At 44.4% G+C, this 23,574-nt stretch overlaps 1 protein-coding gene across 1 annotated transcript in view; it reads left to right on the plus strand.

Moving 5' to 3' along the window:
• The window catches only part of KIAA1549L (KIAA1549-like ortholog), a 153,486-nt gene that overhangs the window by 121,768 nt on the left and 8,144 nt on the right, over positions 1-23,574 (plus strand). Inside the window, 3 exon segments of the mRNA XM_006903627.1 lie at positions 4,777-5,127; positions 20,110-20,207; positions 22,186-22,334. Coding sequence (XP_006903689.1) covers positions 4,777-5,127; positions 20,110-20,207; positions 22,186-22,334 — 598 coding nt within the window.

A 23,574-nucleotide genomic window follows, 5' to 3' on the forward strand; every position in this document is an offset into this window, starting at 1 on the left:
TTCCTAAAACTATTTGTATCAATAAAAGTTCTTTTTAGAACTCCTATTGTCCACGTCAAACAACAGACCCACTGGGTCTTAGTGGGACTTAAGAGGATTCAGCCAATTTTCCCACTAAGCTTTCCCCTTTCAAATGGGTCCAGCAGCTTCTGGCTTTTGCTGATTTGGAGTGTGCACTGAAATGTGGACCGGAATGCAACCCCGGCTGATTTCGTACAGTTCCAACTCTAATCCATCAAAAGTTCTTATTCAAATTCCTACTGTCTCCATCATGCAAAAAACCCACTGGGCCTTAGTGGAGCTTTAGAAAATTCAGCCACTTTCCCCCCAAAGGTTAACCCTTTCAAATGGGTCCCTCAGAAGCTCAGCTTGCAAATTCCGGCATTTGCCGATCTGCAGTGCAACCGAAAAGTGGTCCGGATTGCAACTGAGGCTATTAGCTCATTCTTAGTCCACTCCAGCAGAGGTTCTGATTCAAATTTCTACTGTCCACGTCATGCAACAGACCCACTGGGTCTTAGTGGAGCTTAAGCGAAATAAGCCAATTTCCCCACTAAGTTTTCTCCTTTCAAATGGGTCTCTTAGAAGCTCATCTAGTGGCTTCCGGTTTTTGCCGAGTCCGCGCGGCTTTGTTCCCACAGTTCTAATACTAAAAGTTTCGACAAAAGTTATGATTCAATTCCGATGGTCCACGCCGCACCTCAGACCCTCCAGGTTTTAGTGGGCTCAAGAGAATTCAGCCGATTTCCCCACTAACCTTTTTCCTTTCAGGTGAGTCTCAATGCAGCTCAGCTCAGCTTGTGGATTCCAGCTTTTGCTGGGTCCGTGGTGGGACCACTGCGGGACCGCTGCAGGGCAGGCAGGCAGGGCTCCGGTTTTTAAAGCTTCTAAAATAATGTATTAGCAAAAGTTCTGATTCAAAATCCTACTGTTCGCGTCACGCTGTGATGGTCAGTCTCTGTGGAGCGTAAAGTACTCTCTGGTATCCTCTCTACGCAGGCTGCTATCCCTCTGGCTCTTCACACTGTGCTCTCCACCTCCGCCATCTTCCCTCTCTCCCTTCACTTTCTTTTTTAAAAAATTGTTGTTGTTATGTGCCACTGAGTCATCTACAACTCACAGCAACCCTATGTACAGCAGCTCTGAAGCCTGTCCTTAGCCAGTCTCACTAATTCCAACACACTAACCCCCATTTCCCCAGTTACTGTATCAATCCATCTCATCTGGGGTCTCCCTCTCCTGCACTGTCCCTCCACTCTACCAAGTGTGATGTCCTTCTCCAAGGACTGGTCCCTCCTGGCCACATGTCCAAAGTATGTGAGACAGAGCTTCAAAATTCTAGCCTCCAAGGAGAAACTTGGTTTCATCCTCTCCAAAACAGACATATTTGTTTTCTTGGCAGCCCATGGTATGTTCAAGACTTTTCTCCAGCACCACAACTTGAAGACATTGATTCTTCTGTCATACTTAGTCATTTTCCATCTCTCTGATGCACAGCAAGTAATGGCAAAGACCATGGTCTGGATTAGGCACACCTTAGGCTCTAGGTTGATATTGTTGCCTCTCAATACTCTGGAGAGGTCCCTGACAGCAGATTTTCCCAGTGCAATTCATCATTTGATTTCATTACTGCTGTTGCTAAGATTATTAATGATGGGGCCAAGCAAGCTGAAATTGTTACAACCTCAATCTCATCTCCATCTATCATGGTGCTACCCACTAGTGAGAATCTTTGTCTTCTTGATGGTGAGCTTCAATCCATATTAAAGACCACAGTCCTTGACCTTCTACAGCAAGCACTTCAGGTCCTCCTCAGTTACAGCAAGCAAGGTTGTGTCATCTGCCTAATGTAGGTTGTTGATGAGTGTCCCTCCAATCCTGATGCCACATTCCTCATCATAAAGCCCAGCCTCCCAAATGATCTGTTCTGCCCATAGATTGAAAAGGTAGAGACAGGATGCCTCCCTGACACATTCCTTTCTTGATTTTGAACCATGTAGTGTTTCCTTGCTGTGTTCTGAGGACTGCTTCCTGATCCAAGTATAGGTTTCACATGAGCACAATCAAATGTTCTGGGATTCCCATTCTCCTCAAGGTTAGCCACAATGTGTTGTGATCTACACAGTCAAATGCTTTTGCATAGTCAATGAAACACAGATAGACATTCCTTTGGTACTCTTTGCTTTCTGCCAAGATCCATCTGACATTGGCAATAATGTCTCTAGTGCCACGACCTCTTCTAAACACAGCTTGTATTTCTGGTAGTTCTCTGTCAATTCCAGTCATTTTGGGATCGTCTTCAGCAGTATTTTGCTTACATGTGATATTTTACACTATTTTCTCTCTTTCCCTCCCTTCTTCCTCCCCCAGTCCACTTTGCAATGCATCTTTTATTCTGAAGTGTTATTATAAATATAATGCCTAACCATATATTCCTTTTAAACAGTTCTTTCCCTTATCTCTTCCAATGCAATGTTTATTATCTATCAATCCTTTTCCTAGACTCCCCCCAGGCCCACATGTCAGTTCTGCTTTATAACCATGGTGTTTGTACAGTATTTGTCCCCTTATAACTGTGATATTTCACTCAGCATAATGTCCTCTGGGTCACCCATGTTGTGTTAAAGGACTGTATTTTGACATTGCCCTAAGTCATAGAAGTGGTGAGACTCAAAGACAATATTCACTAAATAGTTTTTATAAAAATAACAAGCAAACAGAATTACAATCTGAACGCATCTTTAAAACTCTCACTGCCATCTAGTTGGTTTTGACTTATAGGGACATTTACTGGGTTTCTGAGAAGAACACTGCCCATCTTTCTCCTACAGAACCACTGGATTCAAACCACCGTTCTTTGAGCTAACAGCATAATGTGTTACAGACTGTACTACCCAGGAGTAGTCACCAAGTAGTTTTAAAGTAATAATAACAACCAACTAAAATTGGGATCTGAATAAATATAGCTTTTTAAATGGGCACACACACAGGTGCACACAGACATAAATGTGTACGCATGTAGATAGATTTGGGAGTGGAAGAAATATGCCTCCATGTTTAAAAGTAAAAATAATATATTTTATGATTAAAAAAAAACCCAAATAAAACGTATTGCTATTGATTTCAACTCATAGTAACATGTTGTTTTGTACCGTAGGGTCAAAACCAACCCATAGCTGACCGTCCGGCGGGCTTTCAGAGACAGTTAGTTGCATGGGAAGAGATTGCCCTTCCTTCTCCTGCTGAGCAGCTGGTGACCTCAAACCTTGTGCCTTTGGGATTACAGCACAGCTTCTTGCCACTAGGCTGCCAGAGCTCTCTAGAGACAAGTCACAAGAAGTGCTAAGTTAGCATTGTCCCAAATGCTTGACTTTCTGTATAACTCCATGGTTTCCAACATCAATAGTTTGTTCAGTTCCCTCCCTCCTCTGTTTCACTTGGATTTAGTGGTTTGCTGGAAGGTCTTCCAGAGACTCAGACGCTGTCAGGGGAATGACTACCGTGACTGTAGGTATGCAGGCCAGTTTTGCAGAGACTGATGAACATTGTAGACTCAGGTGCAGTGTAGCTAGAAAAGCAGATGTCCCCAAAAGAGCCATAGTAACATGCAGGTCAGGAGAATTACCCAATAGGGTTTCCAAGGCTTTAAATCTTCACAGAAGCAGACTACTGTATCTTTCATTGAGGAAGCTGTTAATTTATTGCTGGTGGACTTGACCCACTGACCTTCTGGTTAGCAGCTTAGAATCTAATTATCATATTTTCTTATTCCTCTTACTTATCTTTCCTTTTTTTTTTTTAAAGGTGATAGCTCAGGAAATGGATGGGGAGTGGGTTGGCAGACTGCATGGGATGTGGGTTGGCAAAATGGCCTAAATAAATTTATTTATGCAGAACTCAGGTTCTCTTAGCAGACAGTAGTTGCCACAGAAATCACTAAAGTGGATGTGAATTAACTTCCCCCCAAAGCTCCTTTGTTGGATTATCAGGAAGAAAAGTTGCATATCAAAACCTGCCACACGTGTAATTGCTAGACCAATGTTCATGGGAAGCAAGGCTTGTGACAGCCCACCCAGCAGCTTGGCGGCTCCATGAAGTCCCAGCTCACTCTCCATTGGGGTGCTGCAGGCACTGCCTCAGGAAAGGTTCACTGGAGGAAACCAGAGAATGTTGTAGATCAGTGGGTCTCAAAGTGGAATGGGCATCAGAATCAGCCAGAGAGCTTGGTAAAGCACAGATTTTTATGTTCTGCCTAGAGTTTCAGCTTCAGGTTTAGAGGGGCACCACTCTTGGACAACAGAACAACATTTTGCTATTCTCTCTGATAATTAATATCAAACCATCAGCATTCCCTAACCAATGGCAAGACAGGGGACCTTGCAAAGAGTTAGTGTAAGGTGCCTTCTCTTAGGATACAGAATACTAGACTCTCGATTCTTACATCTAAAAGGTATGATGGCAGAAATAGTCTCTAAAAGATTTTAGAGAAAACGACTCATTCCATCAGTGAAAATCTGTTCTCCCAATCATTAGACTAGTTATAAAGCCTGAGGCATCAGTCAGGCTGTGACTATGGACAGCCAGCAGCCAGAGTTTGGCCTCACTGACGCAGTGCTAGCTGGTTGCCCTATATTGCCCGATACGATAAGTTCCTAAATGGAACAGAGTCAAACTTAATATGATGTCACTTTAATGAACACAGACACATAAGGAAAAGGAAAGTTAATCAGTCAATCAATGGGGTTGTTTTGTTTTGTCTTGTTTTTTCTTTCACAGACTGAGCCTGAAATCATAGAGGAGACCAACGTGGACAGAGTGAATGAGCCGAGGGGCTACACGAGGTCCCGGCAGGTGAAAGGCCACTCGGAGACCTCCACACTGAGCTCTCAGCCCTCCATCGACGAGGTCAGACAGCAGATGCACATGCTGCTGGAGGAGGCCTTCAGCCTGGCGTCCGCGGGCCACGGGGGCCAGAGCCGGCACCAGGAAGCCTATGGCTCCGCACAGCACCTCCCCTACTCAGAGGTGGTAACCAGCGCCCCCGGCACCATGACACGGCCCCGGGCAGGGGTGCAGTGGGTGCCCACCTACCGGCCAGAAATGTACCAGTACAGCCTTCCTCGACCCGTAAGTCCCACCTCCTACTAACTGCCATCCTGGCCTTGGCCCCACCTGGGGTGTCCTGACAGCATCTCAGAATAGGCAGATCTGTGATTAACCACCTTGAGATTTGGAAATGAGTCCCCCTGGGGTCACGTGATACTCACCACCCATAACCCAAAGCCTTTTCCCTTTAATACCTTTGACTACCTACAGTAAGCCCTGGGGCCAAGCAAAAACATCAACATCATATATTTTTAAAATTTCATCATTATATATTTTTTAAATGTGGTTATTATTGTTATGTGCCATCTAGTCAGAAATGACGTCTAGCAGTGGTTTTCTAGAGGTTGTAAATCACATGGGAGAAGATTATCCATCGTTCGCCCAAGGAGCAGCTGGAGGATTCGAACTACATGCCATAGGGTTAGCAGTTTTTTAGGCCACCAGAGCTCCCTGTTTAAAAATGAGGCCACATTAAATGTAAAAGAGCTGAGATATAACAATAGAAGGATAGGTCATCCACCCCGAAAAGCATGAAAGGCAGTTCTTTTGTTTGTAAGCCTTCATTTTTCTTTTATCTTTCTGCCAACAACACATGTGGTCTCCATTTTCATGAAAGGTGGAAGCCGCTAACAATGCATAGTAGAAAAGATTATTTTTTTTTAGACTAAATACTAAAGATAGATTTATTGGAAAGGTCCATCCCCAAAGGGATAGACCGCCCTCCCTGAAGAGAAATAAGGAGGGGAGACCCCGTGCTACTGAGGTGAGGCTCTGTTTATGGCCTCCTTCGCTGGATGGGCCTCAGGGCTGAAGTCTGGCCAATGGTACGATGCCACAGAAAGGTCAATGGTTGGCGGGTGGATCTCAGTCTGGTTCCTGTTCTCTGATGTCATTTATGCGCCCAAAGTGTCCACTCTTTCCGACATGACTCATTAGTGCCTAAAGTACCTATTTTTTGCATGTCAATCAATATTGGCTTCTTGGTTCTGATTTCATTCTCCAAGCATAAATTTTGCCTCTTTTCTTGGTTCCAATTCTAGCATTCCCTTCTGGAGAGATCATGCCCCTAAAATCTTTCAGGGTTTTGGATGATGACTTCTCTAGCTGTTTCATCCTGGAACCGGGCATTGTCCTGCCTGCAAGGGTTTCCAGTCTCTCCTCTTGTGGGTCCCTAGACACTCTTGACTACTAAGCCAAATGCATCAACAGGCACAGAGTTCGGAAGCAGGGTTGCAGAAGCCAGTATCCTTGTAGAGCCATCTTCTTAATGTAGAATGCATGGAGTCAAGACTGCTTGCTATCTATGAATGCTTTCTTTGATCAGGAGGCTGGTCAGCCAGGTTTTTAGGAACTCTTTGAATTTCAGCTTCAGTTTTCAAGTTGATTGGTCCATGCAGTCAGGAGCATGTCTTCTGTAGCTGGAATTAGGTACTTACACTGTTCTTCCAATTAGATGTTTGGGTTTACTTGATGATGGTAGAAAATCTGTCTTCTCTAATTATCTCAGGTTTTGGCCACCAGAATGCTATTGTTCCATCAATGCCCTAGTTCACCCCTCTCACATGGGCAAAGGAATTGTACCAGGTGGAAGAGACTGGAGAGAACTGAACCTAAACATTCACAAGGCTGCACTGTATACTGCAATCTAAGGGTTTCCTGGAGGAGCAGGCTTTAGGGCATGGCTAAAGCTTTTTATTAGAGCATGAGCATGGGAAGAAAAAAGGTGAGGAGGTAGAAGAGAGGGTAAAATAGTTAAGACAGATTTATTAGAATGTTACATCCCCAAAGGGACAGCTCTCCCTGAAAAGAAATATGGAGACAAGGCCAGAAAGGATCATTCCTAACCCAAGCTCTAGCAGAGCGTCCTCTTGCTGAGGTGATATGGAGAGCAAACGGGAAAGGTGGCAATTTGGAGTGATAGCTATGATTACATTTCCTTTTCCAAAAAGAAAGCTCTTCGTGTGCCACCAGAGGATGATTGGAAGCTGGTGGTATTAAAGACCCAAAGCCAGGCAGATGGCATTTATAGCTACAGAGAGGGTACTGCTGGCAGCTTGGGGACTACTGTACTGCAGTTCAGGGGGTTGTTGATCGTTTTCTCTCTTGAATTATGTGGGGGAAATTGGCCTCAACACCCAGTGACCAGTCCAATTTTGCTAGCAGGCCCTAATGGGTCTTTGGAATGAAAACATCTGACAACCTTCCTGTCAGTATCAGATTAGGGGATTCTGAAAATGGCAGCAGGGCTAAGAGATCTTCCCAATGAAGGGCTTTCCAGCAGCTCTGATGGCCCACTGGGTAAGGAATTGTGCTGCCAACCCAAAGTCAGACAGTTGAAATACACCAGCTACTCCAGAGGAGAAAATGGACACTCTCCTGCACAGTTTACAACCTTGAGAGAGAGAGAGTTTGAGAGGAGGGCCTATCACCATCCACAGACTCAGGTGTGCAAGGAGTGTTCCTTCCCCCCAACTTTATATTCACCAGCAGGTGAACTTCAATTTTAGTTAGTTCGAGGTCCCCTCCCTATCATTGTTGTTGTTGTCAAGTTGTAACAGACTCATAGTTGATCCTCCATTGGGTTTTCGAGAGGCAGTAAATTGCATGGAAGGAGATTGCCCATCCTTTTCCCATGTAGCAGCTGTTGAATTTGAACGTTGAACCTTTGAAATTGCAGTGCAAGTTCTTACCACTAGGCCATCAGAGCTCTCTCCCTGCCCCTTAAGTTAGGCTTATTTTCTGGAGATCTCCATGGTACAAAGAAGAGTGGGATGGGAAGGAAGCTTTGGTATGCCGTCCGTCCTAGTCTGACTTCATCCACAACTCTGTTACCATTTAGTCTCCAATTGTTCATCCAAAAAAATCACAGTTGTATTTTACCCCCTCTTCCACGCACCCTCCAGACCCTCTCTTCTGCCTCTCTGTTGTCAAGAGCTCTCTTACTATTCCTGTTTCTCTCTCTTTGTCTGGTAACCTGGTAACAATTATAAAAAATAGCTTCCTTAGATCCAAGCCACAACGCAACCAGAGGGGTCAGGCTAGATAAGAACACCAAAATTCAAAGAGCCCAGAGGACTTTAAAAGCACAGGAGTGCACACAGCCAAAGATAGAAAGACAGGGAAAGGGAGGTGCCCCTAGCCCACCAGCATGTGTCATAGGCTGTCTCTGTGTTTTAAGTGGCCCCTCCGGCTGCGCTGAGGCCCCAAGGATACAGCCTGCAGGGGACTGTCTGATGGCCTGTGCAGCCTTGCTTTGTACTTGGAAACCCCTTCCAGAGAAGAGCATTCTGTTGGCATTTGTCAGAAGTTCAGAACTTTCCTCTGCCCTTTGTTGAGCTGCTGCAGGACAGACAGACATAAAAAAGGCATTTTCTTGGCCGAGAGACTGTTGACTATGACTATGACTGTGCCTTCCAAGCACCAAAGATAAAAATGAGTTGTCTGCTTCCTCTGCAGAACAGCATGAGAGGCTAGAAGAGAAAAGAGCGCTGAGGACCTTTTTTCTCTCTTTTTAGGGAAAGGAGTATCCTTATTTGCTGCTTCTTTGAGAATCATGGAATGTGAAGTTGAAAGGACATCGGGACAGTGGCTTTCAAACTGGGCAAACCCTCTTTTTTTGACTGTGGTTTTAACACATGTTTACAGAAAGCTTGGATTTCCATTCATTCATTGTTGCACATTTTCCTCCTTTTCCTTCGCCAGTCCACCCTGGAATTAAACTGTACAAGATCTTATGGTTGATAGCATCCCTTAGGGACCATTATGATGGCATAAAAGGTCAAAGTCACCCCGGTAGCCCGCTCCCTACTTCAGCAAGAAGCCTCTTCCTCAGTCTGTTTGGATATTCTGCTGAAGTATTGCAGGTTCTGTTAAAGTTATTATGTGGCTAAAGAAATATTTGGAAATCAATTAACCAATTAATGTCTTCTTTCACAAAAAAAAAAAAAAAGGAGAAAATGAGACTTCACGAGACTAAGTGACAAACCCACTAAAAAGTGAATGTTTGAATAAAAATGAGAGCTTGGATCTTCTTAATAATCCTGAATTACTTAATAGCCATTTGGAAAATAATTATTTAGCACCAGCTAGGTGCAGTAACAGCAGAGATTGTGAAGCTGGCAGAGGATTGGGCAGCATTTTGGCGATGAATTGGCATCCACTCAATGGTATGTGACAACAACAAGGTTGCCGGCACTGTTGTTGGTAATACAGAGCTGTCCCAGGATGAGATGGCAAGGGTTATGAGCCCCAGGTAGCTTAGAGAGTGGACTGAAGCCCTCCACTCCCTGTGAATGCTCTTTACCAAGCACAGTCCACTGATGCTTGAGAAATGGAAAAGCAGCACTCACAGATTTCTGTAATGATTTGGTTGATACCAGTAGATCTGGGCAAGTCTCCCATGATGAATCCTACTCTTTTTTACTGCTCAGAACGGTCACTCTAGAAGAGTTAGCTGAATATAACAACTCCAACATGATTTCTAACATTGGGAGTGTTTAATTAAAGAATTGAAGAAAGTAGCCACAATTATAATCTAAACGTCCCACAGATAACGGAGGTCTCAGAGGATCAATGACTTAGGTCCCCTGTTGATAGGTGCTGTAGTGGACTGTGGCCCATAGAAACCCTATGAATGGATCAGAACATCACCCTCTCCTTTGCCATGATCTCCACCATGCTCAAGCCCACTGCTGCATCACTGTGTCTATCCATCATGGGGACGGTCTTCCTTTCTTTTACTGAACAAAATTAGCCCCTTAGGAAGGATTTTTCATTCTACCAAGTCCCTGGCTAGATTGAGAAAATTTCTTTGATAAGTGTATTTTGGAAAGTATCTCTGCCAATGATATGCTAGTTATACCAACCAAGGCTCATTTATGCAAGAACCAAAAACTAGCAATGGTCAAAAACCACAGCAACAAAGGCTGGGGAATATTTTTGGAAGGGTATGGACCTCTCTAAAGTACTGAAGAGCAATGGTGTCTCTCTGGAGACTAAGGTGCGTCTGATACAAGCCATGGTCTTTGCAGTCACTTGTTATGCGTCAGAGAGTTGGACAATGACTAAGGAGGATAGAAGGAGAATTGATGCCTTTGAGCTTTGGTGTTGGAGAAGAGTATTGAGGGTACCATGGACTGCTAAGAAAACAAACAGTTTTATCCTGGAGAGGGTTAAACCAGGCTGCTCCTTGGAGGCAAGGATTCTGAGGCTTCATCTGACATACTTTGGTCATGTTGTAAGGAGGGACCGGTCCTTGGAGAAGGACATCATGCTTGGGAGGGTGGAGGGCAGGCACAGGAGGGGAAGGCCCTCTAGGAGATGGATTGATTTGGTGACTGGGGTAATTGGGGTGAGTGTGACGGAGACAATGAGATTGGCACAGGACAGAACAGAATTTAGGGCTGTTGTACATAGGGTCACTATGAGTCACAAGCGACTCGACGGCACATAACAACTACAACAACGTTGTTGTCACTAGGTGTCATTAAGTGTGACTCCTAGCACCCCTATCTATGAACAACAGATCTGAGCCTTAACCTGTCCTGTGCCATCTTCCATTTCTCTGATGCACTTGAATCCAATACTGCAGTTTCAATGTCAATACATCTGGTTGAAGGTCTTCCCCTCTTTCACCAACCCTCCACCTTTCCAAACATGATGTCCTCTCCGAGGAATAGTCTCTCCAAGCAAAATGTCTAAAATGTGTGAGATAAAGCTTTGTCATTTTTGTTTCCAAGGTTGCACCCTCTCCAAGACATATATGTTTGTTCTTTTGGCCACCCATGGAATATTCAGTACTCTTCTCCAACAGCACAATTCATTTCTTCTGTCATCCTTAAATATCTGTCCAGCCCTCACATCCAGGCAGGTGACTGGAAAGATTGTGACTTTACTCAGATACATCTTAGTCTTTAAACTGTCTTTAAATTTACATCGCTGCTCTTCAGGACTTCGGAAAGGGTCCCTGACAGCAGACTTTTTCAGTGCAATACGTCTTCTTGTCTCCTGCCTTCTGGTACCAAGGGTGATGATTGTGGATCCAAGTATGATGAAGTCATTGACAGTCTCAGTCTTTTCTCCATCTATCATGATTTTGCCTACAGTTCTAGTGGTGAGAATTTTTGTTTTCTTGATGTTGAGATATAAACCATATTGAAAGCCATATTCTTTTATCTCCTACAGCAAGTGCCTAAAGTCCTCCTCACTTTCAGCAAGCAAGATTGTGTCATCTGCATGTTGTTGTTGTTGTTGTAGTTATGTGCCGTCAAGTCACCTGCGACTCACAGCAACCCTATGTACAACAGCTCTGAACCCTGCTATATCCTGAGCCAACCTTATTGCCTCAGATACACCTACCCCTTACTACCCCAGTCACTGAGTCTTTCGATCTCATCGAGAGTCTTCCTCTCTTGCGCTGTCTCTCTACCCTCCCAAGCATGCTGTCCCTCTCCAAGGACTGGTTGGTCCCTCCTTGCAATATGTCCATAGTATGTCAGATGGAGCTTCAGAATCCTTGCCACTAAGGAGCACCCTCACTTCACCCTCTCCAGGACAAACCTATGTATTCTCCTAGCAGTCCATTTTATGTTCAGTAATGTTCTCCAGCACCACAACCCAAAGGCATCAATTCTCCTTCTATCATCCCTAGTCACTGTCCAGCTTTCTGATGCATAGCAAGTAATTGCAAAGACCATGGACTGGATCAGGTGCACCTTTAGTCTCCAGACTGTATCATTCCTTCTCAGCACTCCCTGATAGCAGATGCTCCCAATGCAATTCATCTTTTGATTTCCTGGCTGCTGTTACCAAGAGTGTTGATTGTGGAGCCAAGCAAATTAAACCTGTTAACAGTCTCAGTCTCTTCACCATCTATCATGATGCTGCCAATTGGCCCAGTAGAGAGAATCTTTGTTTACTTGATGTTGAGCTTCAATCCATATTGAAGGCTGCAGTTCTTGACCTTCTGCAGCAAGTGCTTCAGGTCCTCCTCAGTTTCAGGAAGCAGGATTGTGTCATCTGCATGATGCAGGTTGTTGATGAGTCTTCCTCCAATCCTGATGTCAAATTTCTCCTCATAGAGCCCAGCTTCAAGGATAATCTTTTCTGCATATAGATTGAAAAGGCATGGAGATTGAACACATCCCTGGCATATATCCTTTCTGATTTTAAACCATGTAGTGTTTCTATGGTCTGTTCTGACGACTGCCACCTAGTCCAAGTATAGGTTTCACATAAGTACAATCAAGTGGTAGAGTTAGCCACAGTTTGTTGTGATCCACACAAGTGCCTTTGTGTAGTCAATAAAACACAGATAGATATTCCTCTGGTACTCTGCTTTCAGCCAAGATCCATCTAACATTAGCTATAATATCTCTAGTACCACAGCCTCTTCTAAACGTGACCTGCACCTCTGGCAGTAGTCTGCTGATGTGCTGTTCCAGTCGTTTTTGGATAATTTTCAGCAGAATCTTGCTTGCATGTAATATTAATGATATAGTTTTGATAATTTCTCCACTCTGTTGGGTCACCTTTCTTTGCAGTGGAAACAAATATAGATCTCTCCCAGTCAGTTGGCCAAGTGGTTGTCCTCCAGATTTCTTGGCACAACTTGGTGAGCACATCCAGGGTAGTATCTGTTTGTTGACATATGCCAGTTGGTATGCCATCAGTTCCTGGGGTCTTGGTTTTTTGCCAGTTCTTTCAGAGCAGCTTGAACTTCTTCCTTCATCACCACAGCCTCTTGCTTATATGTTGCTTCATTAAATTCTTCTGTGTCCATCAGTTATTTTTGGTACAGTGACTCTGTTAACTCTATCTTCTTTTGATGCTTCCTGGATCATTTCATTAAAAATACTAAAGCATTTTTAAGTATTACAATCCAAGGCTTGAATTTGTTCTTCAGTTCCTTCAGTTTAAGAAATTCTGAGCAAGTTTGGCCCTTTTTATTTTCTGACTCCAGCTCTGCATAATAGGTTATTGAGAAGTCTTCCTCCAATTCTGATGCCACATCTTGTTCATAAAACCTAACTTCTCAAATAATTTGCTCAGCATACAGATTAAATAAGTATTGAGAAAGGATACAACTCTTACATACACCTTTCTTAATGTTAAGCTGTGTAGTGTTCCTTAACATTAGTAGAATGAGAATCCTAGAACACTGTATTGTGCTCATATGAAACCTAGACGTAGACCAAAGTCTGCTGTAAACAGACCAAGGGAACACGACATGGAAGCATAAGAGATAAAGAAAAAGCTGGAGGCAGAAAAAAAATAAATAAAACCACCTTCAGAAAAGTTATAAGACCTAAGGTAATTCCAAACATCTGACTAGAAAATGTGATGGATAATGTTTCTCAGGACACTGGCATAGGATTTTGTCACTCTTGTTAGGAATCAAATTCTAGTGCAACTAATTTCTTCAAAGTCTTGAAACGCATGCTCATCCATGAGCCAAATCACTAAGACCATATTAGTGTGGGGGGGGTGGATAGTTTCACAAAGTCATATTGAGTTGGTGTTAACCAGAAAACAGATGGATGCTGAGGGTCAGGCAGAGGAGCTGTCAGAACATACACAGTCACAGCTCAGAGAATGGTCCAGAGTGAGACTTTGAAAATGACTATCACAGGGGTGACACTTAGTCGTGTTTCTCTAGCCCTCCACTTGGATTTAAAAAGAAAACGGGAGAATGTCTATCACAGGTCCTAAGGACCATTTATCAGAAAAATATTTTCTTTCAGTCTTGTTCTTCTTGAGAGTAAGCATTACTGGATACAATGTAAAGGTGGTGTTTCTTTTCTCTGAGCATTGTTTTTCCTAGGTTCTGCTGGCGTCAGCTGCCAGTCTGGTTGTTGACTCTGTCGGTGATACACCCTTTCTCTCTGGCTGCTTTTTGAAATCTTCTCTCTGCCTTTGGTGTAAAAATAACTTTCGTTGCAATGTGTCTTGGCATATATTTTATTTCTTTATCCCACTGGAAATACATTTTTGTACTACCTAAAATTATTCATTCTGGAAAATTCCTAGCCATTGTACCTTCAAATACTGCCTCTCTGCTGTTCTCTCACTTTCTTCTTGTGGGACTTTGATAACCTGCATGTAGAGCTTCTTACTCTGTGCTGTGTATCTCTAGCTTCTCTCTTCGGCTTTCTATCTCCTTGTTTCTTTATACTGCATTGCTAGGAATTTCATCAGTGATGTTTTCTAGTTTATGAATTCCTTCTTTATCTGTGCCTAATCTATTGTTTAACTCCCTGATAATGACCATTTTATTTTGGTAGTTTGTTTCACTCCTAAAAATTCTGTCTGCCCTTTATTCAAACCTGTGGGATTATTCCCAATAATGTCTTCCAAATTTTATAATTCTTATTTCTTTAAACATTCCTTACATTGTAATTTTTCAGGTTTGTATTTCTTTATTAATCAATGATTAATATACTTGGACCAAGAGGCAGTAAGGCAGAACAGAGCAGGGTAACACTGCATGGTTCAAAATTGGGAAGGGTGTAAGCCAGGGATGTGTCCTGTCTCCATACCTTTTCAACCCGTATGCAGAGCAGATTATCCTGGAGGCTGGGCTCTATGAGGAGAATTGTAGCATCAGGATTGGTGGACAATCTATCAACAATCTGCATTATGCAGATGACACAACCCTGCTCACTGAAACTGAGGAGGACCTCACTTGCTGCAGAGGGTCAAGGACTGCAGCCTTCAGTATGGACTGAGGCTCAATGTCAAGAAGACAAAGATTCTCACTACTGGACCAATTAGCAGTGTCAGGATGGATGACGAAGAGATTGAGAGTGTTCACAGCTTCAGTTTGCTTGGCTCCACGGTCAACACTCTTGGCACCAGCAGTCAGGAAATAAAAAAACGTATTGCGATGGGAAAGTCTGCTGTTAGGGACTTCTCTAAAGTACTCAAGAGCAATGGTATCTCTCTGGAGACTAAGGTGCACCTGATACAGGCCATGGTCTTTGCAATCACTTGTTATGCATCAGAGAGTTGGACAATGACTAGGGAGGACAGAAGGAGAATTGATGCCTTTGAACTGTGGTGCTGGAGAAGAGTATTGAATGTACCATGGACTACCAAGAAAACAAACAGATTCATCCTGGAGAGGATTAAACCAGGCTACTCCTTGGAGGCAAGACTTTCTGGGGCTTTGTCTGACATACTTTGGGCATGTTGCAAGGAGGGGCAGGTCCTTGGAGAGACACATCATGCTTGGGAGGGTGGAGGGATGGCACAAGAGGGGAAGACCCTCTATGAGATGGATTGATTCAGTGACTGAGGTAATCGGGATGGGTGTGTCAGAGGCAGTGCGACTGGCACAGGATAGAGCAGCGTTTAGGGTTGTTGTACATAGGGTCGCTATGAGTTGCAAACGACTCGACGGCACATAACAACACATCTGTTTATTATTTTTTTCGACTTTCACTTGTGGTTTGATCTTGGGTTATGAGCTCATATTTGCTTCATAGGGAGAGAGCTCTAGTGGCCTAGGGGTTAAGGAGTTGCACTACCAGCCCAAAGGTAGGCAGTTCCATTCCACCAGCTGCTTCAACAGAGAAAGACGGGCATTCTCTTCCCATGTGACTTGCAGGCTCTGAAAACCACCGGAGGGTCATCTTTAAGTCGGTTCTGACTCCACAACACATAATAACATTTGCGTCACCTTCATCTATGGAAACCGAGAGAACCTACCTAGTTATGGAGTACTCTGTCCTAAAAGGAGTTACAGGGAGTTACAGTGCTGTTTGCCTGCACCTAAGACTGTTACCAAAGGGGACCAATGTTAGCTTCCTTCAGGGTTTGATGCGAGAATTCAACTCCCCCAATTTGCCCTATTTTAATTGCTTCCAAATGTTGCCATGCCTGTCTTTGGAGCAATTCCTTTTCCATACCTTTTCAATCTATATGCAGAGCAGATCATCAGGAAGCAGGGATTTAGGATTGAAGGAAGACTCATCAACAACCTACATTATGCAGATAACACAGCCTTGCTTGCTGAAATTGAAGAGGACCTGAAGTGCTTGCTGCAGGTCAAGATTTGTAGTCTTCAATATGGATTAAAACTAAACAACAAGAAGACAATGATTCTCACCACTGGACCAATTGACAGCACCATGATGAAGAGAGTGAGGTTGTTAGCAACTACAGCTTGCTCAGATCCACAATCAATTCTCTTACCACCCAACAGTCAGGAAATCAAAAGACAAATTGCATTAGGAAAATCTGCTGCTGTTACGGACTTCTTCAGAGCACTGAAAAGCAATGATGTCAGTCTAGAGACTAAGGTGCACCTAATCCAGGCTATGATTGTTACACAATTACTTGCTATGCATCAGAGAGCTCAACATTGATTAAAGATGACAGAAGAATTGATGCCTTCAAATTGTGGTGCTGGTGAAGAATCTTGAACATACTGTGGACCACCAAGAAAACAAATAGGTATATCTTGGAGAGGGTGAAACCATATTTCTTCTTGGATGCTAACATTTTGAAGCGCCATCTCACATACTTCGGGCATGTGGCCAGGAAAGACTGTTTCTTGGAGAAGGACATCATCCTTGGAAGAGTAGAGGGGCAGCCAGGAGAGGAAGACGCTGGATGAGATGAATTGATACAGTAACTGGGGAAATGGGGTTAAGTGTGTCAAAATTAGTGAGACTGGCTCAGGACAGGGCAGGCTTCAGAGCTGCTGTACATAGGGTTGCTGTGGGTGACAGGCAACTCAACGGCACATAACAAGGTGCACCTAATTCAGGCCAGGGTCTTTTCAATCACTTTCTGTGCATCTGAGAGTTGAACAGTGTATAAGGATAACAGAAGAAGAATTGATGCCTTTGAATTGTGGTTCTGGAGAAGAGTTAATATACCTTGGATGGCCAAAAGGAACAACAAGGTATGTCTTGGGAAAAGTATGGCCAGAGTAATCCTTGGAAGCAAAGATGGCGAAGCTTCCTCTCTCATACTTTGGACATGTTGCTAGGAAAGGCTGTGTCTTGGAGAGGGATATCATGCTTGGAAAGGTAGAAAGGTGGTCAACAAAATAGAGGAAAATCCCCAATAAGATAGATTCGCCTAGTGATTGAAGCAAAGGGCTAAGGTGTATGAGAAATTATGAGGATGGTGCAGGATAGGACAGGACTCAGGTCTGTTGTTCATAGGGTCACTGTGAGTTGTACTCCACACAAGGGCACCTAACAACTCTTACTTCTGCTTTCAGTTCATAGTTTTCTTTTGCTGAGATGTATATAGAGGGGACTAGAGAGGCTCCTTGGAGCTTGTCCTTACATCATATACTTCCTACAGGGCACTTGAATATTTTATCCAGAATCTCTTTGTTATTTAGTGGATTCACCCTAAAGCATATTTTGTTGTTGTTGTTGTTATGTGCCATCAAATCAACTACAACTCATAGTGACCTTATGAACAATAGCTCTGAATCTTGTCTTACACCGTGCCAACTACTCCATCTCTGAAACACCTGATCCTGTTGCCACAGTCACTATATCAATACATCTCATCTAGGGTCTTCCTTTCCTTTGCTGACTCTCTCCCCTTCCAAGCATGATGTCCTTCTCCAAGGACTGGTCCGTCCTGGCAACATGCCCAAAGTATGTGAAGCAGAGCCTCAAAATTCTTGCCTCTAAGGAACAACCTAGATTCACCCTTTCCAGGACAGTTCTGTTCCCTTGGCCATTCACAGTTATGTTCAATAGTCTTCTCCAGCATCACAACTCAAAGGCATCAATTTTTCTTCTCTCATCCATATTCATTGTCCAGCTCAGATGCATAGCAATGCATTGAGATGACCATGGCCTGGACCAGGTGATACCCGAAGGGAAAAATGGATAAGAAGCATTGGTTACTCTCTCTTGCCCCTGAGAACATTTCTAAATTTCTCTCCTGCCACTAGAGCTGTGGCTGGTTCTCTCTAATTCTGTCAGCATCTGTCCATTTCCACTCCCCTGTTGACAAGTCTTCAATTTTTGACGGTCCCAATCCCTTATGGTTGAACAGTGCTTTACAGATTGTAAAATACTTCTGCATACAGTGACCTGCCTCATCTTCTTATCATCCTTCTGAGTAATATATGGTTGTCTCCATTTTAGCAGAAGATACTGGGTTCCAGAGAGTCACTATGACGTGTGTTCGTGAGAATAACAAGACCTCCGCCCATGACTCCTGGCTCCAGCTCCATTGCTTGCCCATCTCTCCTTGCTTCCCATGAGTGAGAAAGTAAAACACAATCAATGATTCAGTCTTTCCACTACTATTTGTTGGGAATCTGTTAAATCTCAGGTGCTGTTCCAGGCATGCAGATAAAGCTCATAACAAAGTCCCTTCATTACTGTGTAGTTTATGATAAATCAACACTATTAGAATGGCAACTACTCTGATGGAAAGGAAATAAAACGGGGGCATGTGGCTGGACGGAATGAAGGGAGAAGCCATAGGAAGAACTGGGAGAATGAGCATTGCAGGTAAAGGGAGCAGCAAGTACCCAAACCCAAGACAGGAGAATAGTGAGCATGTTCCAGGAAGGAAAAGGACTTCGTGAATTTAAGCCGAGGAAAGCCAGCAATCAGGAAGCAATGTGGTGTGAGTCAAGGGCAGAGTGGTGGGAGAGGAGGTGGGAGGGGTGGCCGGGGACCACGTTACGGTGTTGCTTTTAGATGTCATCCATCCCCGCTCGTAATGACACTATGGTCAGCAGAAGGAGACCCTGCCCAGCCCCACAGCATCCTCATAGCCACTGCAGGGCTTAAGCCCATTGTTGAAGCTCTAGGCCATTGATCTCCTTACATTCTTCTCTTTCTCGCTGACCCTAAACTTATCCCCACTGACTTTGCTTTTAGCAAGCACGGTATCCTTCAGGGACCCTTTTTTCTTTCTTTTTTTTTTTCTTTAAGCAACAAAATTCATTGCCATAAAATTGGAGCCAACTCAGTGCTGACCCTCCAGTGAGTTTTCAGAGACAGTAGATCATAGGGGGGAGGAGATTGTCCATCTTTTTCCTGTGGAGCACCTGGTAGACTAGAACTGCCTGCTTTTGGGTTGGCAGTGTAACTCCCTTACTCACTAGGCCTCCAAGACTTAATAAAGGCTTAATAACATGCCCAAAGTATGTGAGACCAAGTCCTGCCATTCAGACTTCTAAGGAGCATTCTGGCTGTGCTTCTAAGAGAGATTTGTTTGTTGTTCTGGCCATCCATGAGATATTCCATAGTCTTTGCTAATAACCACAGTTCAAAGGCATCAGATCTTTGATCTTCTTTCTTCATTGTCCGTCTGAGGTGACTAAAAATAGAACTCTGGGTTAGACACACCTTCGTCCTCAAAGTGACATCCTTTCTCTTCAGCACTTTTAAAAGTCCTTTGCAGCAAAAGTGCCCAAATACATTTTTAATTTCTTAACTGCTGCTTCCATTAAATCAAAGTTTAAAAAAAATCAAAGTAAAATTAAATCACTGAGAATTTCAGATTTTTCTATCATAATGTCATTTATCATTTGTGTTGTGAGGATCTTTCTATTGGAGTATAACCTATACCAAAGACTGTGACCTTTGATCTATATCAGAAAGTACTACACGTCCTCGTCACTTTCAGCAGACACTTTTGTGCCATCTGCGTAATGTAGATTGTTAATGAGTCTTTCTCCAATCCTGATGTCAAGTTCTTCTTCATAAAATTCAGCTTCTCAGTTTATTTGCTCTGGATACAGATTGAATAAGTATAGTGAAATATTACAACCCTGACGCAGACTTCTGAATTTAAGCCATGATCTGTTCAAATGTCTGCTACTTGATCTATTTACAGGTATCACATGAGCACCTGAGACCACATTAAGGAAGATCTAAAAAACAGTTTGAGGAGGAGATGAAACTCTGACTCAAGCATGCCTGCTCCCCTCCCCCTTAAATATGAACCCTTGTGCAGATGGGCACTGGGTTTTAACAAATCTCCCTCCCATTTGCTTGTTTCTTTCAACAGGCCTACAGGTTTTCCCAGCTTCCAGAAATGGTCATGGGCTCTCCCCCTCCACCTGTACCTCCCCGGACTGGTCCTGTGGCTGTTGCTTCTCTAAGGCGGTAATGCGTTCCTTTCTTTGCTTTGGGATATTTGGGAAAGATTTGGTCCTGTGAACCCTGCCCTGACAGCAAAATGTGCAAATATCCTTCAAACCTTGTCCCCTTCAGGGTTCATTAGCTACAACCTCATACCTAGTGCACTTCAAGCATGAGGGAAGTGGAAGCCACAGAAGGTTGACAACTTTTACATCCTTTTAAACAAAGATCTCTTTAGAGTTCATAGTTAAAGAAGCCCATTGTCAATATTCCGTTCCTTGACCTTGAACATTTAAAAATTATTCCATCCTGGACCACCATGACAGTCTGGGCACCTCCTGCTGTGCTTGTATTTCCCTCCCACCCACTAGAGATTCCCTTCATATTTAAGGATGGTGCCCAACACCGTTCACACTCTATCTGTGAACCACTGGTCTAGACTTCATGAGAACAGTGAAGACAATATGAATTCCCCTCAGAAAATACCATGTCCTTATTCACATGTAGAGTGCAGAGCTGTGTGTAAACACCATCCACTGGTCCCTGCAGACCCCAGCAGCCCAGGGCTCTGGTCCCTAATCAGCCAACAGCTTGTGTGACTTCAGGCAAATTGCCGTGCCTCTCTGGCCCCTGTTTCCTCATCTGTGGAATGAGAACAGTGGCCTAAATTATCTCAAAGACTCTGGGATTCCACAGAAGAAGGCCAAGGACATGGAACCAGAACACAGATTTCCCTGGGAGAAGTTGAACAAGTACTGGATGCTTGGGACAGTAAAGAAGGCAGGGCTTAGAGAGCAGAGAGAGGGAGGGAGGATGCAGGCGCTTACTTTAATGTATATTTAAATCATCTACAGTTAACTTTCTTTGGGAACCGATGGGGTGCTGCTATGTTACCCCTGGGAATGCTGGAAGAGAGGGGCCTTTGCAGCATCTTTCGGCCTCCTCCTGTGCCCTTCCACAGAGTCCTTGACAAATACCAGGACTCTAGTAGGGGTTCTGCCCTCCAAATAAACCCAGAGTATCAGACCAAGAAGAAACCTTAGAGTTGAGCTCACTCACCACTCTTGTTTTACAGACAAGGAAACTGGGCCTGAGAGAGAGGATCTAGCTGGCACTCAGCCCTCTCGCCTGGTTCTCTTGCAGTAGCTCTTGTCTGCTCTGTGACAACCTTTCCAGGGCTGGCTGCCTATCCATCTGTACAGCCATCCCTACCTCCCTCCCCTTTAACTGCGGGGGAGCCTGAGGTCCCTCTGTGAGACTGCCTCAGGCAAAGGGTGATACTTGGACGGAAAGACAGAGCCAGTGGCCTATTTATAAAAGGAAAAGAGGCCAGCATTTGTCGAATCCAGCTGGGTTCCTAGTCAGCTCAGTTCTCTGACCATTGCATGCAAATACTGTGTTAAATGCGCTCAAATCCCAGGCTGCCTGAAGGGGGCGGGATGGTTGATAATGCGAAGTTCCTGCCCCCAGGAGCTGCCTGAGCTTCGAGGAGTCCTGGCCTCTATGCTTCCTGTCCAGGTCCTTGGAAACAGGGAATGTGATCCCAGCTCCCCGGGCCTGTTGTTTTAGTGTCAGGAGGGGGTGTAGACCTCTCCCTGCACACTGAGCCTTCTCATTGGCTGCCGATGATGTCACCTCCTACCGACCATCCCCAGCTAATACCCAGCACTAATTGCTTTGCTTATTTTTATGTGGAAATTAAATGTTCTACTTCCCAGAGACACTAGACTAGAGCTGCCCTTAAGGGAGCACTGACCTTGAAGATCTAAAAATTACTTCAGCTCGAGCCACCACAAGGGGCTGCCGGTGCTCTCCCAGAAAGTCCCTTTGTTGTCTGGGGGCAGATCCAGTGCTGGGGATCCCAACTTCGTGCAGCTTGGGGGTGCGGGGGCTGCCCATTGACGGGCGGGTACTTGGCGCCCACCCCTCCTGCCTGCCCACCCCTCACAGGAGGTCAGTGGGGAGCCGCTAACACCCCCCCCTTCCCGTGTGCTCTGCCCAGATCCACCTCGGACATCGGTAGCAAGACGAGAATGGCCGAGTCCGCGGGCCCCGAGTCGACCCAGCTGCACGACAGCGCCTCCTTCGCCCAGGTCTCCCGAGGTCCCGTGTCTGTGGCGCAATTGGATCAATCGGCTTTAAATTACTCAGGTGGGCACAGGAGGAAGAAAGCCTGGAAAAGCCAGAGTGAGGGCCCAGCTGAGCCCCAGCTGCATCACCTTGCTTCACCCTGCCCCAGATCCACTCTGCAGAGGGATCCTTGTGCCTTCCACCCCCAGGTCAACCTATCTCTGATCCCCTGGTATACAGACCTCAGTAGCCCTGAGTAGTCTAACTCTTGGTGTCATTTCTTAAAATAACGATCTGAACCTGACAAAATGTTAAGCTATAAAGTCAGGGTATATAAAGTCAGAGGTTGCCAGAATCTCAGCCTTCCTGGGGCTATAGGTTAAGTGTTAGGCTTCTAACCAAAAGGTTGTTGGTTCTGAGAAAGATGAGACAGTCAGCCTCCCAAACCCAGTGGGGCCTCTGGAAGTGACTCCCTGGCAATAGGGCTTTGACATACCAACTCATTGTTGCCAACTCGGAACCAGCTCTCAGCTGGAACCTAAATCCAGTGGGTTTTCAGAGACTGTAAATGACACAGGAGAGTGACCGCCCATCTTTCTCCTGCAGAGCCCTTAGATGAACACAGACTGCCGGGCAGGCCTCATCTTTGGGTTAGCAGAGCAGCTCCTTACCTACAAGGGCATTATTTAATATCCATTTGATCTCCTAGGAATACAGTTTATCTGTTCCCCTACTGATGGACATCTTTAGGATATCCCTATTTAGGGGATATTAAAATATCCTGAAATGAAGAGTGAGGTTTGTCCCTGTTCTCGTTGTTTTTACTTAGGTGAAATTCAGGTAACCTAAGTTTTTCCATTTTTTTAAAGTGTGCATTCAGTGGCATTTAGTACATCCATTCATAATATTTGACCAGACATTTCAAGACATTTTCATCACCCAGAAGGAAACCCCATAAACCATTAAGCAGTCATTCCCCATTGTTCCCTCTCTGTTCCCAGGCCCTTGACAATCACCAGCCTACTCTCTGTCTAATAGTAAATAGATTTACTATTCTGGATGTTTCATATCCATGGACTCATCCAATATGGCTTCATGCACTTAGCATGTTTCCAGAGTTCATATATGTTGTGGCATGTAGCAGCATCTCATCTCTATATAGCTGAATAATAGACATTGAATGTTGTTGCTGTTGTTGTTGTTGTTATGTGCCATCGAGTCGTTTCCGACTCATAGCGACCCTATGCACAATAGCCCTAAACCCTGCTCTGTCCTGCGCCAACCGCACTGCCTCTGACACACCCATCCCGATTACCCCAGT

The sequence above is a fragment of the Elephantulus edwardii genome, unplaced genomic scaffold, assembly GCF_000299155.1.
Source record: "Elephantulus edwardii isolate Elephantulus edwardi_28Jun2011 unplaced genomic scaffold, EleEdw1.0 scaffold00029, whole genome shotgun sequence".
Taxonomy (NCBI): Eukaryota; Metazoa; Chordata; class Mammalia; order Macroscelidea; family Macroscelididae; genus Elephantulus; species Elephantulus edwardii.